At 36.2% G+C, this 21849-nt stretch overlaps 2 protein-coding genes across 2 annotated transcripts in view; both read left to right on the top strand.

Annotated features, from left to right (window-relative positions):
• Nucleotides 1–18471, top strand: part of LOC129889394 (protein TIC236, chloroplastic) — a 50496-nt gene extending 32025 nt beyond the window's left edge. Inside the window, exons 21-24 of the mRNA XM_055964675.1 lie at nt 1149–1387; nt 1548–1739; nt 2201–2473; nt 17990–18471. Of these exons, the coding sequence (XP_055820650.1) occupies nt 1149–1387; nt 1548–1739; nt 2201–2473; nt 17990–18136 (851 nt within the window). The 3' untranslated portion in view covers nt 18137–18471. The remainder of the gene's footprint in view (nt 1–1148; nt 1388–1547; nt 1740–2200; nt 2474–17989) is intronic.
• LOC129889395 (uncharacterized) lies at nt 11324–13767 on the top strand. Its single transcript, XM_055964676.1, has 4 exons — nt 11324–12150; nt 12237–12941; nt 13023–13141; nt 13239–13767. The coding sequence occupies exons 1-4, from the start codon at nt 11355–11357 to the stop codon at nt 13680–13682; spliced, it is 2064 nt and encodes a 687-aa protein (XP_055820651.1). The 5' UTR covers nt 11324–11354; the 3' UTR covers nt 13683–13767.
• Nucleotides 18472–21849: the final 3378 nt, after the last annotated feature.

Raw genomic sequence — 21849 nt, 5'->3', positions numbered from 1 at the left:
TTATGTTTGGATTTTGTTTATTAACTTTTTAAAATATATCACTGATTCTTAAAACATCAGACACTTCATATTTTAAAAGTTATGAGAATACTAAACTGATATTGGATTGCTGGAGAGGAAAAAAGAGGCCTGTCCAGCTATAAGGCTCATGCAGCTTGTAATCAAAAGAAAATTCAGTTTAGAAATGTGATGGCCTAAACGTAAAACAGAAGAAGTGACTGAATTCTAAATTTTTGAAAAAAAAAAACCAAGGCAATATGACAATCTATGTTCTAATAAGGAATTGATTGACAAATGGCCATGGAAGCAACAACAACAACATACCCAGTGTATGAAGCATGTCTTACTCAAGACAATCTCAGCAAAAGAAAAATTCAGATTGTAAATAGATGTTATATGTTCCAGATGGAGTTGGAGAGTGTTAGGCATCTATTTTTGCATTGTGCAGTAGCAACTAACATATGGAGTATGTTCCTATCAGTTTTTTGACTTGCTTGGGTCATGCCAAATACCATTAAAGAAGCCTATGAGAGCTGGTCATGCCATCATAGAGGGATCAGTGCGTAAACGAAACCCATCAAAAGAACATGATGTATGGTGCCTTCTGCTATCTTTTCGTGCATCTGGAATGAAAGGAATCTTAGATCTTTTGATGGGATTTCAACTCCTAACCATATTCTTAAATCCAACTGTTTGGTCAACTTATATAGCTGGTTCAACCAGGCGTTAAGCTTTTTTTGGATTATGTTTGTTCTTTACTTATTCAGTATGTTCTTGTATAGGAGCTGACAACTTCTTTTGTTGTAATTTTTTGCCTTGCCTCTTCTTGAGGGCTTTTAATGAAATTTCCTTACTCCATCAAAAAATAGTCTCATTGGCCAACTTGGGTATCCAAGTTGGATTTGAAGTCAAGCACCTGTATTTGGTTTTGAAAAATATGTGCCTAGATATACCAGTGTCTTAATTTCCCAAGGTTTTAACTTTGGTTTTGAAACAGACATGGGGATATTTTGAACGTGTTGGCTTTAGAACTTGATACCAAATGGTCCAGCAGCTGCCTAAGGCGTTTCCTTTTTTTGCTTAAGATGAGGTGACATTGCTGGGTTCAATATTACGAATGTTAAGTCCAACTTTTTTGTAATATTCAGGTAAAGATGCTGAAGATATTAAGGAAAGTGTCCGAGTAGAGAGCAAACCTAAGCTGCATATCCGCCTCACTGACCTGAAACTTGTTCTGGGACCAGAACTGAGGATAGTTTATCCTCTGATTCTCAATTCTGCTGTCAGTGGAGAACTTGAGTTAAATGGTGTTGCTCATCCCAAGTCGATAAAGCCTAAAGGCATATTAATGTTTGAGAATGGAGATGTCAATCTTGTTGCAACACAGGTTAAGCTTTTTGAATTCTTTTCTCGTCCTGGAAGGTTCTGAAATTATTTTGTCTCTTTTTTAATTTGCTTTTTGTTCTTGGTTGCGTTCTTGGCTCCTTGTGGGAACTCTGAGATTTTATTTTCTCTTCACCTGATATCCTTATTGTCTTCAAGTTCAGGTGAGACTGAAGCGAGATCATCTAAACATAGCCAAATTTGAGCCTGATAATGGACTTGATCCAATGCTAGACTTGGCTTTGGTTGGATCAGAGTGGCAATTCAGGATACAAAGTCGTGCTAGCAAATGGCAGGAGAAGTTAGTGGTAACATCGACGCGTTCTGTGGAGCAAGATGTCTTGTCACCTACTGAGGTTGTCACTTAGATGCCAATGTTTTCTTAATGCACAAATAATTAAGCAGTAAAAATCTAGCAGACTTTTTATGTAAACTATTTAGAAATATATCTTATTGGTTTCTGACAATCTTAAATTCTCAAGGTTGAATACGCGAGCATGCTTCCCACAAGAATGACTTAAAAAAGGGATAGTGGGGAGGGAACAAAATTTTTTCTAGTGGTATATTTTAATATTACTTTGGCATGCTTCGCCGGTAGACTTTAAATTAATGAACATGCCAACATCCCTCCATTGAGCCATGATTTATGTTTCCTGCATTGGAAATACTATAGACTCTAGCATCCTTCCTATCAATGCTTTTGGGAAGGATAAACTGCATGAGTACAAATATCTATATGTACAATTACAAATTCAGTTTAAATAGCAAAAAATGTATACATGGCTTAACCAACTTTGAAATGGTTTTGACCGAACAGGCTGCTAGAGTTTTTGAGAGTCAGTTAGCTGAATCTATTTTAGAAGGTGATGGTCAGCTTGCCTTTAAGAAGCTTGCCACTGCAACGCTTGAAACATTGATGCCACGAATAGAGGGGAAAGGAGAGTTTGGACAGGCCAGATGGAGGCTGGTGTATGCACCGCAGATACCCAACTTACTTTCTGTTGATCCCAGTGTTGATCCTCTAAAGTCACTGGCCAGCAATATTTCATTTGGTACAGAAGTGGAAGTCCAACTAGGGAAGCGCCTCCAGGTTTGAATGATTCTTTTTTCCTTCCGTTTCTTTGAGTTTGTCGGTCCTTAGATTCTGTGCTAGAACTTTTCATTAATGATTTTTAAAATCTAAGATAAATTACATTAGCTTGAGGATTTTGGAAGATGGACACTCTATACATCAGGAGTGGAGTCCATTGGTCCAACTAAAGTGATTTTGAGGTGAATGTAAATGAAACTATAGACATTTGTTCTGGACGTCATTAAAATACTGATTTCTTTGGTTCGTTCCTTTCGGGGAAAAAACAGAACCTTCAGTAGAACAAATGTCGCCCCTAAATGATGAGCGTATTACAGGACAAACTAATCATTCACTGTTCATTAAATCTAGTCAAATTGGGTGAGGAAGATGAATTACTCTATATTTTTGGATTTCATTCAGTAAAAAGGCTATCAAATGACTCGTGACCACAATGAAACTTTGGAACATATACCATCACATGTTTCTAGCTGTTCATATGGAAAAAGCAGCAAAACCAGTAGTTGTAGGACTATCTATGAAGAATATCATACTCCTAATACTTAAGCTGAAAGACAACGAGAACCTGAATTACTAATTCATCTTTCAGTACTAGTATTTCCTTGTTGAATCACTTGAACTTATCGTTGTGATGGTGGGGACATATTAAGAGTATGTTTGTAATATCTTCGTCACTCTTACCTATCAAATATATATATACATATATATATGGGTTTTGCTACCCTACTACATGAAGGTGGTAGGTTAGCATTGTACCCATTTCTTTATTTCTTAAAATATCCCTGTACCCATTTCTTAATTTCTTAAAATATCCCTAACAACTAATTAAAAGTTAATTGAAACAGGGACTTTTTAGTCTTTCACCCGAAATTCTCAATTTCCCTCTATAATTCCCAAACTCATCTTCCATCTGCTCCAGGTAGAAAAGTTCTTTGTCAGAAACTGACTCTGCCATTTGTTGAGGAATTTTTCTATAACTACACTTTCATCTGCAATTCTCATTTGTTTTATTTGGAGTTTTTTATACAAATGGACTTTCTTATTCAGTAGTAGAACCCATAAATTAATTAGCAGGAAATGAAAAAATTGTTGGTAAACTCTAAGCAAGAAGCAACAAATTTTCAAGAGCAAAGTGGCAAGGGAGCTCTAATGGAGGCAACCTCAAAATTTCAGAATGGAAAAATTCTCTAAGGGAAAAAAATAGTTTTGAGAAATGTAGCATTAATGAACAGTTATGGCAACAGGACTTTTATTTTTGCCATTTTGATTGAGCTTAATGAGAGAACGTTAGAGAGAAAGAGAAGACCATATATATATATATCTTCTTGTCGTTGTTGCTACTTTTTCTTGCATTGGGTTGAAAAGTGAAAGGGTTGGAGAACAATAAGAATCATTTTAATCATATCTCTTGTTTGATAAGTGAGTAAAAGAGGAGGCGGAGTAGAACTGAAGGGAGTTTGAGCTCCTCCACAACAAATATTTTAATCCCCCAAACCAGATAGAAGGGAGAAATATATCACTTCTAACTTCTGTGTAAAAGAGGAGGCGGAGTAGACCTGAAGGGATTTCGAGCTCCTCCACGAAAAAAAATAATTAATCCCCCCAAACCTGATAGAAGGGACAAGTATATCTAATATTAAATCATCACTACTACACCTAAGGGTGTGTTTGGAAATCACTGTCTAGTTGCAATATTTACAACTTGTAGTAATTACAAAGACCTATTAATTTTTCATTACGTAATTAAAGTGAAATTTCGAGGGTCATGTTTGATTGCACAAGTGTAATTACATAGATATTCTTATTTCTAAACTTAAAGGTTAATATGTATTTTCCAAATAAATAATATTTTAACTCGAATTAATTGATAAAAACTCCAATATAGAAAGTAACTTCTTTCATCACCTTTACCAAAACACCAACCTACAAACCACTAGTACTAGTGTGCTAAAATTTGAATATGCAATTGAAAAACAAGGAAGAAAGATGATATGAGAAGTTGCAAAGTACTAGTACCTGGAAGGGAAGCACCATGTTGGAAAGAAATGGTAGAGAAATAGTCCTTGAAGAAAAAGAATAATATATACTTTACTTAATAAAGATAATGAGAATGGGTTATTCAAACAAAAAGGAAAAGGCCACTTAGTTTCACAAGCCTTTGTCATTATATGAAAAAAAGAACAAAATAATTTGAAAAGATACCTTTTAATTACTCAAACCTTATAAGGAGATCACCCATCCCATTAACCACCAATGTGGGACTTTTTCATTCTTCAACACTCCATCTCATGCCCAGGGCTAGACATCTGGAGCGTGGGCAATATAAATGGGGCCCAACATCGGGTAAGATGAATCCTGCTCTGATATCATACTGAAGTCTGTATCCATCTCATCTAAAAGCCTAAGCTGTTAGAAAAAGCACACTTTTATTATTTAATTGTATTCTCAATAAAGCCCCTCACGAGAAGATTCTTTTTTGATAATGGGTAGCGGTGAGATTTGATCTCACGACCTCTACCTGCTCTAATACCATGTAAAATTAGGTCTTGGACGTAACTCACACCCCAAAAGTTAGCTCAAAGGGGAAGGTAAGAATTGGTGGTCATTATATTGTGTAATTGTAAAAATATGACACCTAGGTCTAACTTAACCCCAAAAGTTAGCTCGTAAGTAGAGGATTGTCCAATTCCATATGAGGAGACCAAATGACCCATCCCCCACCGATGTGGGAGACTTAACACCCGCGTCACGCCCAAGGTTAGAAGCCTGGTGCGTGAATCAAGAACGACACCAGTGAAGTACAAGAACTGGGATGGGTCTGGCCCTGATACTATGATAGATATAGGAACAGGGCTTAACCCGACCTCAAAAGTGAATCCACCCCATGAGTATTGGAGAGTGTAATTGCTTTTCCTCAATGGCCAAAATTGTGCATCAAAGCGGGACCTAAGTGAAGTAATGCCGCCCATTTCTCTCTCCTTTATCTTCCTTACCTAGGAAATATCATAGTTCAAAGAATCATCTTCCATTCAGAGCAAATACTCTTGCTGGACTGTGAAGTAGATACAACAGGGAGAAACGTTCTACACATTCACGGCCCATTTCAATGTTTGCTCAATGCTTATCGCCTCTCATTTTAATGGGTGACATTTTCAGTCCTTAAAATTTAATGAATAACAGAAAAAAGGATGATAATTGAATATCAAACCTATGATATTATGACATAGTTGACTGGCAAATAGACTTGTCATGGGAGATCGTGAATATGCGCAATTTTTTCATGAAAGATGAAGATTTGGAGGAGAATTTTTGGTGATTTGTTTTGTGTGAAGTGCAGTTGTGTAAGCCCTAGCATAACCTGCGATAGAAAAACTACAAGTTCTTTTTCCATTGAGTTTGCAATGGATACAGAGAATAATCTTATACTCAACCTTCAAAAAGATGGACAGGATAGGGTTTTCTCAGTCCATGTCCTTATCTTTGTTTCTTAGAAATATTTTACCGTAGCCAAAACCATACCATGTCTTGTACTGTATTTTTAAACATAGTACTACATCATCTTTATTAAAAGAAAAACAAGCATATTATACTTCAGAGAGAGAGAGAGAGAGAGAGAGAGAGAGAGAGAGAGAGGGAGGGAGGGAGGGAGAGAGGGAGAGAGGGAGAGAGAGAGAGAGAGAGAGAGAATGTGTCAAAGTGGTTAGATTCCATGTCGTTAGAAAGGTCAAATAGGTGTTCGTAGCCCTGCCCCTTCTCACCTGCTTGCATAATTTTGTGGGTTATGTTCTTGTACACTTATCAAGAAAAATACTTTATGTGTATTCAGTAAAACTCCTATTTTGTGTTTTTTACTGGTGCTATGAAGCTATTAAAAGTGAAAAATTATGGTTACTCATAATATAATATTTCAGCACTGTGATAAGGCACGTAACAATCAATCCAAATGCACTTCCCTGTAATGGGTCTAGCTCCTTTTTACACCGCATCACCCTCCTGCTGATTTCTTCTCCACACCATTTCCTTCTTCTGGCCTTTTCTCCAGCATCAAAAAGAACTACTGCCAAGTCACCAACTCCAGCCATGTCATCATGGACTACTAGTGGACATCTTTTGCTTTATTCATTTCTAATAGCCACCTCCTAAAAGTTGAACCTGCATATAAGATTCCACAACTAACCTCCCTGCCCGGCACCGATCACTTCTTTCCTATGTTATGTGGACTCTTCACTTTTGATGCCGCATTTTGGAGAATCCGACACGCACCTGTTGACATTTTTGAAGAGTTCGAGCAACATAGCTTCTTTCCAAATCTACGAAATGGGAGCTTGAGTTCAGGGGCGGGATGTAAGTTTTCAGAGAATGAAGAACATAAAAATCTGGTTTTTCTTGTTATTAAACAAGTAGGACATAAGTTTGATAAATCAGCAAAAAGATATTGATCAAAGCAGAAACTACATACTTCATTATAGATCCAGACTAATTTATAGAGTTTACAAGTCAACTGAAATTAAGAAACTAACTCCTAAGGATTAGGGATAAGAATGAAACTAATTAACTGCTAAACAGTAAATAACTGTTCTTCTGATAGATACAGAGAACTTGGACTGCTGCAGTTCTTATGCATTTTTCTAACACTCCTCCTTGCTTTAAGAGCTGCAAACTCCAAGTTTTTGCCTGAGAAGTTGAAATTTATTTCCCGATAAAGGTTTGGTGAAGATATCTGCCAGCTGCTCCTCAATTTTGCAATAGATCAGAATCACGTCACCATTTTTTTGTACTTCCCTCTAGAAGAAAAGCTTGATGTTGAAATGTTTTGTTTTTCCATGAAATACAGGATTATGAGAAATTGCTATCGCAGATTGGTTGTCGACAAATACTTCAGTACCCTTTGTTTGATTCATATGCAAATCAACAAATATTTTCCTCAACCACAATGCTTGATTCACTGCTGCTGTTGCAGCCACAAATTTTGCCTCTGCAGTGGATTGAGCTACAATGTCCTGCTTCTTTGAGCACCACGAAAAAATTCCTAAGTCGAGACTAAAGAAGTATCCAGATGTGCTCTTTAGGGGTGTTCACGGTTTAAGTAAACACCGATCCAAACCGAAAAACCAAACCAAACCGATCAAATAAATCGATTTTTTATTTGGTTTGGTTTTACATTTTTTAAAACCGATAATAATTGGTTTGGTTTTGGTTTTATTCAAAAAAACCGAAGAAATAACCGAACTGACAAATTATATACATATTTTTTTATAATCATATATACAGAAAATACTATTTTTTTATGAACACTTTTTTATGCAAAAAATGCAACACATTAATTTAAAATAGTAAGGTATGATGCATCATTTATTTGTACAACCATGTCATTTTATGCATTATTCAGTAAGTTTATGTTGTTTAGTACATTGAATTAGCTAGCAATATAAGCAGGAAGTTAAACATAATCAAAATTTTGATATAAGAATTATAAGATCCAAGATGGCACGAAGACCAAAAAAATTTGAATGAATTATTGTCTTTTTTTCTCTTTTGAATAAATCGTTTCTTTTATTTTTATGTATGGTTAATAACCGAATAACCAAATCAAACCAAATCGAAACCGATAACAACCAAACCGATTGATGCATATTTTATTTGGTTTGGTTTGGTTTTGGTATTTACCAATAACCGACTCGTGAACACCCCTAGGTGTGAGTCACAAAAGAGCACATACATTAGGAATGCAAAATCGCAAATTACTCTAATTGAGCAAGAGAGATCCTACCAGCTATTGCCATAGGCTGCAAATCAAGACACATTAATCTATGGCCTTCGCTATATGTATGAAAATTCTTATTAGTCAAAAATTTTAAATTTTGAACCAATAATTCTCCTTTATTTTTTTTAATGATTGGATGTTCCGAAAATTTTAAACAAAGCTATACAATATTAGTAAATAATAATATGAATAGGTTTTTAAAAGAAAAAAAAGTAGGTCATATAGGCTTATATATAATTATAACCAATTAATGTTAACAAGAAAGTATTGAACCTAAAAATGCTACAGACACTATTGGGTTGAGAATTTAGCAGGACAAACAACACAAATCTCATTAATTTAGGGTTTCATATCTTTTCATGAGTTTTTAATATTACAATTTCTATCATATGTATCTCGAATTAGAGGTGTTCTTGGTTTGGGTAAAAACCGATCCAAACTGAAAAAACAAAATCAAACAGATCAAATAAATTGATTTTTTATTTGGTTTGGCTTTACATTTTTAAAAACCGATAATAGTTGGTTTGATTTTGGTTTTATTCAAAACAATCGAAGAAATAACCGAACCGAACCGACAAATTACATACATATTTTTTTATAATTATATATCATAATATATTATTCTTTATGAACATATTTTATGCAAAAAATGCAGCACACTAATTTAAAACAGTAAGGTATGATGCGTCTTTTATTTGTATTACCATATCATTAGCTTGTGCATTATTCAGTAAGTTTATGTTGTTTCGTACATTGGATTAGCTAACAATATAAACAGAAAGTTAAACATAATTAAAGTTATGCTAGAAGAATTATAAGATCCAAGATGGCACGAAGACAATTTTTTTTGAATGAATTATTGTTTTTTTCTCTCTTTTCAATGAATCGTTTTTTAAAAAAAAAATTGTGTATGATTAATATCTGAACCAAATCAAATCAAAACCGATTACAACTAAACTGATGGATGTATATTTTATTTTGTTTGGTTTGGTTTTAATAATTTTAAAATCGATTAAATTGGTTTGGTTTTGGTTTTGACCAATAGCCGACCAAACCGACCCGTGAACACCCCTAGTGCTCTTCATGTCATCTGCGGATCCAGCCCAATCACTACCAGAATACCCAAGTAGTTTCAGATGTAGTTTTTTCTGAAACTTGACACCATAATTAATGATACCTTTGATGTATCTGACAATTCGTTTTGCTGCTTTTAGATGCACCTCACTAGCACAATGCATGAACCTCGATAGAATGCTTGCAACATACAAAATATCGGGTCTTGTAGCTGTGAGATACATCAAACAACCGACTAAGCCTCTGAAGTACTTTTCCTCCACTTTCTCTGCTCCATCATTCTTGCTTAGTTTCTCTTTTTGGTTCATAGGGGTACTCATCTCCTTACAATCTTCCATGCTGAACTTCGTGAGAATGTCCTTAGCATATTTCTTTTGGGAAATGAAAACTTCATCCTGTCCCTGCTTGATTTCCATACCAAGAAAATAGGACATTAGAACAAGATCAGTCATCTCGAAGGCTTGGTTCAAAATTTAAAATTTTTGGTTCTTATTAGTCAAAAATTTTTGACTAATACTTCATTATAGATCCAGACTAATTTATAGAGTTTACAAGTCAAAGCAGAAAGATATTGATCAAAGCAGAAACTACATACTTCATTATAGATCCAGACTAATTTATAGAGTTTACAAGTCAACTGAAATTAAGAAACTAACTCCTAAGGATTAGGGATAAGAATGAAACTAATTAACTGCTAAACAGTAAATAACTGTTCTTCTGATAGATACAGAGAACTTGGACTGCTGCAGTTCTTATGCATTTTTCTAACACTCCTCCTTGCTTTAAGAGCTGCAAACTCCAAGTTTTTGCCTGAGAAGTTGAAATTTATTTCCCGATAAAGGTTTGGTGAAGATATCTGCCAGCTGCTCCTCAATTTTGCAATAGATCAGAATCACGTCACCATTTTTTTGTACTTCCCTCTAGAAGAAAAGCTTGATGTTGAAATGTTTTGTTTTTCCATGAAATACAGGATTATGAGAAATTGCTATCGCAGATTGGTTGTCGACAAATACTTCAGTACCCTTTGTTTGATTCATATGCAAATCAACAAATATTTTCCTCAACCACAATGCTTGATTCACTGCTGCTGTTGCAGCCACAAATTTTGCCTCTGCAGTGGATTGAGCTACAATGTCCTGCTTCTTTGAGCACCACGAAAAAATTCCTAAGTCGAGACTAAAGAAGTATCCAGATGTGCTCTTTAGGGGTGTTCACGGTTTAAGTAAACACCGATCCAAACCGAAAAACCAAACCAAACCGATCAAATAAATCGATTTTTTATTTGGTTTGGTTTTACATTTTTTAAAACCGATAATAATTGGTTTGGTTTTGGTTTTATTCAAAAAAACCGAAGAAATAACCGAACTGACAAATTATATACATATTTTTTTATAATCATATATACAGAAAATACTATTTTTTTATGAACACTTTTTTATGCAAAAAATGCAACACATTAATTTAAAATAGTAAGGTATGATGCATCATTTATTTGTACAACCATGTCATTTTATGCATTATTCAGTAAGTTTATGTTGTTTAGTACATTGAATTAGCTAGCAATATAAGCAGGAAGTTAAACATAATCAAAATTTTGATATAAGAATTATAAGATCCAAGATGGCACGAAGACCAAAAAAATTTGAATGAATTATTGTCTTTTTTTCTCTTTTGAATAAATCGTTTCTTTTATTTTTATGTATGGTTAATAACCGAATAACCAAATCAAACCAAATCGAAACCGATAACAACCAAACCGATTGATGCATATTTTATTTGGTTTGGTTTGGTTTTGGTATTTACCAATAACCGACTCGTGAACACCCCTAGGTGTGAGTCACAAAAGAGCACATACATTAGGAATGCAAAATCGCAAATTACTCTAATTGAGCAAGAGAGATCCTACCAGCTATTGCCATAGGCTGCAAATCAAGACACATTAATCTATGGCCTTCGCTATATGTATGAAAATTCTTATTAGTCAAAAATTTTAAATTTGAAATAAAGGAGTATTTTACGAAAAAAAATGAATTTAAAACTCAAATGAATCCTGAAGCATCCATGGTTAATCTTGTTGATAATGATGAAATGGATGATGAAGTTGAAGTGAATATGCCAATGGGACCTCCCTCAAAAAAGAAACCTTCAACTAGTGAAAGTGGGTCATCCACCGCTAGTAATGTCAAAGGTCCTCTTAATCTCTATTTCTCGCAAAAACCAAATGAAAAGAGAAAAGGTGGACCTATTGATCTAGAGGCTTCTAGCAAGATTTTACGGGATCGTGCTGTATCTGCTTTTGCTAGATGGATGTATGATGCAGGATTGCCTTTCAATTGTGTTAACTACATTGAAAGTTTTGGTGAATTCATAGAGGCCGTAGGCCAATATGGCCCTGGAATGAAGCCCCCTACCTATCATGAGGTAAGAGTTCCTTGTTTAAAAAAAGAGGTGGAAAAGACAAACAAAATTGTAGAAGATCATAAGGTTCAATGGAAAACGTATGGTTGTTCTATTATGATGGATAAATGGACAGCAAGGAATGGGAAAATGATCATCAATGTTTTGGTGAATTCTCCAAAAGGGAGTGTGTTCCTTGAATCTCATGATGCTAGTGACTCTTCTACTGATTCAAATAAGATGTTTAACTTGTTTGAGAAGACTATCTTGAAAATAGGCAAGGAAAATGTGGTACAAGTTGTGACCGATAACGCAAGTGAGAACAAAAAAGCGGGTGACATGTTGAAGGGAGTGTTCCCGCATATTTTCTGGACTCCTTGTGCTGCTCATTGTATCAACTTGATGTTTGGTGACATTTTCAAAGAGGCCCCGTATTCTACAGGTGAACTTGAATCTTGATATTTAATGTTCTTTTTTAATCTTCATGTTAGTTTTCTTACTTATTAACTATTAAATTTTTTTGAATAGTTTTTGGTAAGGCTATTAAGATACATTCTTATATCAGTCAAAGGGCACTGTTGTTGAATATGATGAGGAGATACACAAAGCAAAGAAACTTGGTAAAACCTGCTAAGACAAGATTCGCAACAGCTTTTTTGACATTGCATAGTTTTTATATGCAAAAGAAAAATTTGAGAACCTTGTTTATGTCCAATGAATGGAATGAGAGTGTCTATGCAAAGGAAACTCTTGGGAAAGAAGTTGCGAGACACATCATCAGTCCATATTTTTGGAATGACACTGTTCAAGCACTTAGAGTTGGTGGTCCTTTAATTAATGTACTTCGTATGGTGGATGGGGAGAAAAAACCACCAATGGGCTACATTTATGAAGCCATGGATAGGGCCAAAGAAAGTATTGAAAAGGCATTCAATTATGATGACAGGAAATATATGAATGTTTTCAAAATCATTGATGCAAGGTGGACGGATCAACTTCATCAACCTTTACATGCAGCTGGACATATTTTGAACCCGGGGCTCTATTATAAAAATAATGAGATGAAGACTTTAACTGAAGAAGTGTGGTTGGGATATCATGCATGTGTTGAGAGGATGATCCTAGATAAAACTTTGCAAGACAAAATAGGGGATGAGCTTGGTGTGTACATGAAAGCTGATGGGCTACTTGGAATTGAGTCGGCCATTAGAGCTAGAACCTTAAGGTCACCAGGTGAGCATTTCAACATTTAACTATTAGAGCTTTAACTTTTTAAGTTATTACATATTAACTTTTAAAATAATTCTTCTACAGTTGAATGGTGGATGCAATATGGTCATAATGTCCCAAACTTGCAACAATTTGCTATTAGAGTGCAAAGTTTAACTTGTAGCTCATCCGGTTGCGAAAGAAATTGGAGCGTGTATGAACATGTGAGAACCTATATTACGTTATTACTAAATTAAATGGTATATGTATCTTAGTTGTCCAAAGTCCTCCCATTAATTACTTTCTACATATTCTATGCAGATTCATACAAAAAAGAGAAACAGACTTGAGTTAAAACGCCTGAATGATCTAGTGTTCATCAAATATAATAGAACATTGGTGCGTCGCTACAATGCTCGCAATACCATTGATCCAATTTTATTGGATAATATTGATGATGCAAATGAATGGTTAACTGGAGCACCCCAAAATCATGAAGATGAAGAAGTATATGAAGGAGAAGGTCTCACTTATGGTGAAGTTGCTACGGCTAGTGGTGTGGAGGAGAATATTTATGGTTTTAGGGGGAGTACTTTAAGGGGCAAGGAAAAAAGAGTAGCTACAGGTTCAAGTTCATGTTCAAAATCAAATAGAAGTAGAACTCTTGTTGATGAGTCCTCCGATGAGGAAGAAGATGAGGACCAAGTAGAAGTAGAACCCTTGTTGATGGCACTTCAAGAGTTTGAGGATCTTGTTGAAGAATAGGATTTTGCTCTCTTTGTGATTTGGTTATGCATTTGCTTTATATGTTGTTACTTATGAGGATTATTGACTATCTAGTTACTTTTTAATCTAAGTCTTTTGAGTTCTTGATTATTTATCTATGCATATTTTATATTTTATATTTTATATTTTTATACTAAATAGCGCTTTTTCTGAAAAAAGCATGCGCTTCGCTTCACGCTTCTCGCTTCTGTGAAGCGAGCCCCCGTCGCTTTTTTCCGCTTCTCGCTTCTCAAAACACTGGCCTTGTGTTGCTCCCTGTAACTTCTACATTATCCACATATATAGACACAACAAGGATATCAATGCCATTATGTTTAACATAAAGAATAGATTCTGACAAACTCTTTTCAAAGCCTAAGCCAAGCAAACGGTCATATATTCGACCGTACTAGGCCCTTGGTGCCTGTTTCAGTCCATAAAGTGCCTTTCTTATCCTATAAACTTGTCCTCCTTTCCTTTCACCACAAAGCTCTCAGGTTGCTCAACATAAATTTCTTCCTGAAGAAAACCATTGAGATATGCTGATTTGACATCCATCTGGTACACTTTCCAGCCCAATTGTACAGCAAGAGCAAGAAGTAACCTGATCGTGTCAAGCCTAGCCACTGCTACAAATGTATCAAAATAATCCACACCAAAAATTTGAGCATATCCCTTAACTACAAGTCTTGCTTTATGTTTGTTCACTGAACCATCAGCATTTAGCTTGGTTCTAAAGACCCATTTCAACCCAATAATCTTTCTGTCTTCAGGTTGATCAACAAGCTCCCAAGTCATGTTCTTCTCAATCATAAACAACTCTTCTTTCAATGCAGCCACCCATTTTTCATCATTTTGGCTTCATTATATCCAGCAGGTTCACATACCACTACATTGCATCTCTAATGTTTATCAGCGAGTTGTCGAGTACCTTTAACTGGTGAATGATCCACCATATCGTCCTGCCATGAGGGTGATATTTGCTTTACAAAGACCTTGGCAGGAAACTTTTCTGCTTTGTCAGAAGAGGTAAGGACAGATTTCTTTGAGTCTTCCCAACACCACTCTTCATTCTCCATAAAATACACATCTCTAGTGAAGATTATATTTTCAGTTTGTGGTTGGAAGACCTTATATGCCTTTGAAACTGAACTGTATCCAATAAAAATGCCTAGGACATATTTTTTGTCTAGCTTATCTTGTTTAACGTGAGGAACATAGGAAAAACAGAGACAACCAAACACTTTAAGGAAATTTAACGATGGTTTGAATCCATACCAAGCTTAAAAAGGAGTTCAGTCAATTCACTGCCTTTGTGAGAAGCCTATTTTGGAGAAAAACTGATGTATTTGCTGCCTTTGCCCAAAATTTCTTTGGCAAGTTCTTCTCGTGCAACATGCATCTAGTCATCTCCATAATGTATCTGTTCCTTCTCTCACTTACTCCATTTTATTGTGGAGTATAGGGAGTAGTAAGTTGATGATGAATCCCTGCTTCCTCACATAACATGTTGAACTGTTGAGAAGTGTATTCCCTTCCATTATCTGTTCTTACGGACTGGATTTCACAATCAGCCTCATTTTCTACTTTTGCTTTGAACTTCCGAAAGACTTTAACAGCCTCTGACTTATGTTTGAGAAAGTAAATCCAGCACATGCGGGTTAGATCATCAACAAAGATGATGTAGTAAAGACTACCTTTTGGTGAGGGAGTCCTTTGAGGTCCTGTTATATCAGTATGAATTAGTTGCAATTTATTCGAGGATCTCCAAGTTGTCTTTAGAAATGGAAGTCCGTTTTGTTTTCCACATTGACACGCAAGACAATTTGAAGAATTTAACCCTAAAACAGGCAAGTCCTTGACTATTTTTGTTTTTTGCATTTTAAGCAACCCTTCATAGTGATAATATCCGAGTCTCTTGTGCCATACTTCTGGAACACTTTCTTTGGCTGAAAAAACCACATGCTCCTCCTCAAATGGATCTAATGAGAAACATTTGCCTCTCATTCTTACTTTAAACATTTCTTGATCTGAAGCATCCTTAATCAAGCAATGTTTATCTTCAAAATTTAATTTGTAGCCTTTTTCCATCAATTGACCAACACTAAGCAAGTTTTGATCTATATCAGGTACATAAAGCTCATCAGCAATTGTTTTAGTAATGAATGACTTGGAATAGCAATGTTTCCTTTTCCTCTTACAGGAAGATGGTCGCCATGACCTATTTTTACTTTAGAAATGGTCATGGGCTTTAATTCCTTGAAGAGAGACCTATCATTTGTCATGTGATTAGTGCATAAACTGTCAATCAGCCAACACTTGCTCGATGATCTGCTTGAAAAACATGTAGCAACAAAGAGTTTATCTTCCTCCTCTTTATCAACAATCTGAGCCTCTGCTTCCTGTTGCTGAACATTGTTCTTACAGATGGCAGCATCATGCACAAGTTGCTGGCATTTACTGCATCTAGCATCAGGCCTTCTCCAACATTTGTGTGGTGGATGGCCTTTCTTGTTACAATGCTTACAAGGAGGATAACTTCTCTTTGAGTTTCCAAGTTTTCCTTTGGTAGTACTCGTTGGAATGCCTTCACCATTCTTTTTGTTCTTCTTTCTGTTTTTGCCTCCATCTTGAGGCTTGGCAAACAATGCTCCCTCGGTGTTTCCTTCTTCTCTCATGACCCTTCGTTGTTCTTGATACTGCAAAGCATTTAACAACTCTGCGAAAATGATCTTGGACAGATCCTTAGTGTTTTCCAAAGCAGTTATGGTTGCTTCAAATTTTTCAACCACAGTTACCAGAATATTTTCAACAATACGTGAATCATTGAACACGGGACCAAGTAATCTTACCCTGTTTGCTATATTCAAGAGCCTTTCAGAGTAATCTTTGATGGTTTCGGTTTCTTTCATATTTTGCATCTCGAAGTCTCTTATAAGATTTAGCACTTGCATACCTCTGATCCTATCATCCCCTTCATATTCTGCCTTGAGATAATCCCAGATGTCTTTGGCTGACTTTAGAGACATAATCCGAGTGAAAATTAAAGAAGATACTGCTTCTGGTTTTCCTATCTTTATGGTTCTTGATCTGGGCCATAGTAGGATTGTTAGGCAACGGAGGAACTTCATAATCCTCTTCGACTGCCTCCCACATATTCATGGCATCTAGATAAGTTTCCATCCCTACCACCCAAATCTGATAGTTATCACCATTAAAAACAGGTGGTACCATTACTGCAAAACTTGATTCTGCCTCCATGATTGATAAACTTGCCTTGTTGATTTAAATCCTGACTTTGATGAAACACCTACAGATCCATCAAGAAATAAGTGCTATGATACCAATTGTAAGTTTTCAGAGAATGAAGAACATAAAAATCTTCTCTTTCTTGTTATTAAACAAGTAGGACATAAGTTTGATAAATCAGCAAAAAGATATTGATGAAAGCAGAAACTACATATTTCATTACAGATCCATACTAATTTATAGAGTTTACAAGTCAACTGAAATTAAGAAACTAACTCCTAAGGATTAGGAATAAGAACGAAACTAATTAACTGCTAAACAGTAAATAACTGTTATTCTGATAGATACAGAGAACTTGGACTGTTGCTGTTCTTATGCATTTTTCTAACACGGGAAGTCAAGGGGGAGGAGGGCATAAGCAGGGGGTTGTTGCAATTTGGGCACACAGGCACTAAGAGATGGTCTAGGGAAACCGGCATAGGGGGAAGGTTAAGGAGGGGCTTATGCAGGGTAGAAGTTGCGACAAAGCAAGACATGGTTGGGCCATTGTTAGGGTAAATGGTGCTTGAAAAGAAGAGAGAAAAGCTTCAGGAAGGGATATTAGAGTTGGAAGTGGCGCCTACAAGTGGGTACCCGCTGTGGTTGCTTCATTGGGTGTAGACTGGTGGCCCAGAGGAGATCAGAGAAATCAAAGGAGCTTGAAAGCGGAGCCCATGGTGACTTGGGAGATGGTACATCATACACAGAAGTATGTGTCGAGATATGTAATTGTTAGAGGCAGTGTTAACATGTACAATAGTTTGGTGCAGTATCAAGGCATTCCTACAGATGATGTATCAGAAAATTGTCGGGACAATGTTATTTCCAGTTGAATTGTACCACCTAGTAAATGTTAGTGTTTATTTTACAGAGTAGCGACGAAGTAACAGAGAACAGTATAGCTCAGTGCTAGACACTATTTATCTGCAGCCTTCTATTTAGTCATACTGCAGTTTTATGTTTGATTGTTTCTTGCCCAATTTATCAGTAACCAAAGGCTTTTCATCTCTGTTTTCCAGGCCTCTGTCGTAAGGCAGATGAAGGACTCTGAGATGGCAATGCAATGGACCTTGATATATCAGCTGACAAGCCGTCTCCGAGTGCTTTTACAGTCTACTCCATCCAAACGTCTTCTATTCGAATATTCAACAACATCACAAGACTAAGCTAAGGCTTTTGACAGTGTACATATTTTATTCTTTATATAGGATACCTAGGTGTCTAGAACAACCCCCCAGAACCATCCCTCTACTTGTCAGCCACCGGAGAACTAGAAAAGGAGACCTCATTGCTGCACCTGGATGGTGTTAATTAGTTGTATATTCCATTATTCTTTGCTCAAAAGAAGGAATGAATGAGCATGTTAATAGGTTATTATTACTTTTGGTTCAAATATATGCAAGATGACTGTAATATATGTTTGTTCATCACTAATAATTTTTAGTTGAACGACGTAAACAGTTGCATCTCTTTATTGATCCCTAAGCTATTTTTCCTTGTTCTGGTGAGGGCAGTTTGGGTTCAAGAAAAGTAGTTGCACTCAAGACAATAACCCCCACCCCACCCCTTCTGTTTTTGCTCTGTCACTACGACATAATGAGAGCAATTCCCCTGTTTGAATTCAGCAAGTCATTGGAACCGACACGAATGCTTCATGTAAACTTTAGTATATATCTTGAAGTATCCATAAAATTAGAATATCAACTTCAAATTAGGCTTGTATGTATGCTGGTATAATTTGGGCTTGCTAACTATTTTAATACACAAAGGTAAAAGTGATTGAAATATGAAATCTAGACTAAATTCACATGTAAGTATACCACTAGTATGCATGGATTCAGATAATGTTTAGTTACATTCCAATTAATTGAAATACTTATTGGCATGATTGGTATACAAAATTAGGAGCATGTCTAACTTGACTAATTGAAAGTTGCTTATGAAAGAGCATTTTAAGCATTAAAATTAATTTTATAAGTAGTTATACGTTCAAATAAAAATGTTGAAACGTATAATGATGCAAATTTTATTTTAAATGCCCTCAAGAAATATTTATTAAAGGCGGAATGACTTGAGAGACCCTTATACTCGACTTTGTTTGTCAATTGAACCCTCCTACTCATCAGTTTGTCAATTGAATCTTTAAATCCATTAGAACAAAACATTTCAAACCATTTTCTCATCCGATCATTGTGTGTGTAATACACTCGATTACATGTGGCATTCCACGTCATTTTTTAACGACACATAAGAAATTATATTTTAAAAAAATCAAATAGGTCACTTTTGCAATTTCTGAAGAATTTCAAATAGCCATGTTCTTCGTATTACTCACAAATTAAACACCAAATTCATGACAAATAGGTGAATTTTTTCCCATTTGACTTGAAAATTCAACTACCAAGTTTACCAAACAAACCCAACGAGCATCAATTACATTTTAAAATTAATTTCACAAATTTACAAGACCATTTATTGTTCTTTAAGCTTTCTCAAATTCATTCATAGAGTTTTAATTTTTTCAATATCCGTCATCACCCTTCATGTTAATCCATACACACACCTCTTCTTTGAAACTAACACACAAATAATGGTATCGATATTTTTAAAATCTAAAAAACTAAAAAAAAGAGAGGTAAGGGTATGGGGCAGAACGAAGGGGCTATGGATGGGATGCTAATCTGTAGCGAAAGAGATGAGGGTGAAGAAGAAGATGAGGAGGAGAATGGGTGTGATGGGTGAATTCGAAGAAGAGAAGGGTTGGAGGAGAAGAATTTTGGGGATTGGAGTACGGAAGAGGTTGGATTGGAGAAGAAGAAAGATGGGCGTGGGGTGGGGGTGGTTGAAGAAGATAGGTTTTTTAAAAAAAATTAAATTAATTATTATTTTTAAAAATAATTTTAATGTAAAATTATGTATATACTCGCTTTTAAACGTGTGTTTTTACACGTTTATCCAATTCAGCGCCACATAAGTCGATCAATGGTCAGAAGGATTTGAAATATTGTATTCTAATCGATTTAAAGGTTCAGTTGGCAAAAACTGATAAGTATGAGGGTTCAACTAACAAACGGAGTTAAATACAGAAATCTCCCAAGTCATTCCGCCTTTATTAAAAGGTATCCTTACAAGAAGAACGACTAACAATTGAAGTTGAATTGAGGGGCACTGAAAGGTATTTTCAAGATCACAAAAGATATTAGGGTATAAATTATTAAACTTTTGTCAATTAAATGAGAGTTCTCCAAGTTTTAAAAATTAGGTAATAGTGATAAATAAACCATTAATATCAAAATATGCCTAAATCTGATTGCTTCAAGGAATTTTTATATAAATGATTTTTTTTAGATTAAATATTATTCTTTTTGAGATATTTTTTTTATTAAAATCTATAACATAATTTACCATGAAATCACCTATTGTTCCCTCATCTCTCTCCTTCTCCTTAACTCTTCATCTCCCTCCTCCTCTAATCTCACCGGAGATGGTTTCTCCGGCTAACAAAACAACGAATAACAACCACCACCCCAACTCTCATTTTCTTTTGTCACCTCCACACCACTTCCAAATAAACCCAACAACAACAAATAACAAAGAAATCAAATCGGAAACACATCAAACTCCAATCAAAAATTACAAGCTCCGGCGAGCTTCATTAAAATTAGTGATGGCAAGTCCCTGTTTCTCTTTTCCTTTCATGTTATTTTTTATTTTATTTTTCATGCTAGAACTTCGTTGGCATTTAGATTTGGCCGGAAAATCTCTCTCCAACAACGACTCATATTCAGTGAAGTCAAGGAAAGACAATGGGTAATGGATTGTTGTGGCGTCGTTTGTTGGTCACTTCGGCGTGTGTCTTTTCCGGAGAAGACAAAGAGGACAGAAAGGGTGGAGTACGGTGGTGGTGGTGGTGGTGTTGCACCAAAAAGAATTGGGAAAAAAAGAATTTGGTGGTTGCTTTGTGGGTGGGTGAACTGGGTGGTGGTTGTTTTTTGGTTGGTTAGGTAGTTCGACGATTGTTGGTGGTGGTGATTCAACGGAGAAAAAGAGATGCGAAGTCCCTTTCCAGTGTACAAGGAACTGCGCACTTGAATTATTCCACCCCTTGCCGCGTACCAACTGATGGTCGATAATCGCCTCAATCTGCTTGTCTACGGCTGGTGGAGCAATAAAAATCTGGGGACGACTGCCTTGCCCTCGTCCCTTGTCTTCTTTATCTTCAAAGTAAGGCTTCAATTGACTAGCGTGGAAGACAGGGTGAATTTTCAAATGACGCGGCATGTCGACCCTATAAGAAATCTTGCCTGCCTTGGCAATGATCTCAAAAGGCCCTTCATATCGTCGAATCAGGTTCTGATTTACCTTTCTCAACGATTTGAATTGACGGGGATTAAGTTTGACCATCACCTTATCCCCAATACGGTAATCAGTGGGACGCCGCTTTCGATCAGCAAATTTCTTCATCTTCCGGGCTGCCTTATCAAGGTAGGACCTTGCTAGATCGATTTGCTCTTCCCAGGCTTTTGCCATGTGATAAGCCCCTGGGCTTTTCAAGCCTGTGTTAACAGGTAGCGACTGAGGCGTGTTGGGCTGCTGCCCAGTAGCCAATTCGAAAGGACTCCGTCCTGTGGCCTCACTCCGCTGTAAATTATAAGAGAATTGGGCAGTGTCCAAGTCCCGGGGCGCATATGGACATGATCCAACCTACAAGGATGCGCCACTATAGTCAAGTGTATGCCGCAGCATGGCTAGGTATAACACAGGCGGCACCATGAGGCGAGCCAAGAGGCGAACCTCCCCACAGGTACAAGGATCGTACTGAGGAACCTGGGCAAAATGGAACGGCTGGCCCTAAGCTATGGGGATCTTGGGGCGCCGC

This window comes from Solanum dulcamara, chromosome 5, assembly GCF_947179165.1.
Source record: "Solanum dulcamara chromosome 5, daSolDulc1.2, whole genome shotgun sequence".
NCBI lineage: Eukaryota > Viridiplantae > Streptophyta > Magnoliopsida > Solanales > Solanaceae > Solanum > Solanum dulcamara.
This window is presented reverse-complemented; position numbering and strand designations above follow the sequence as displayed.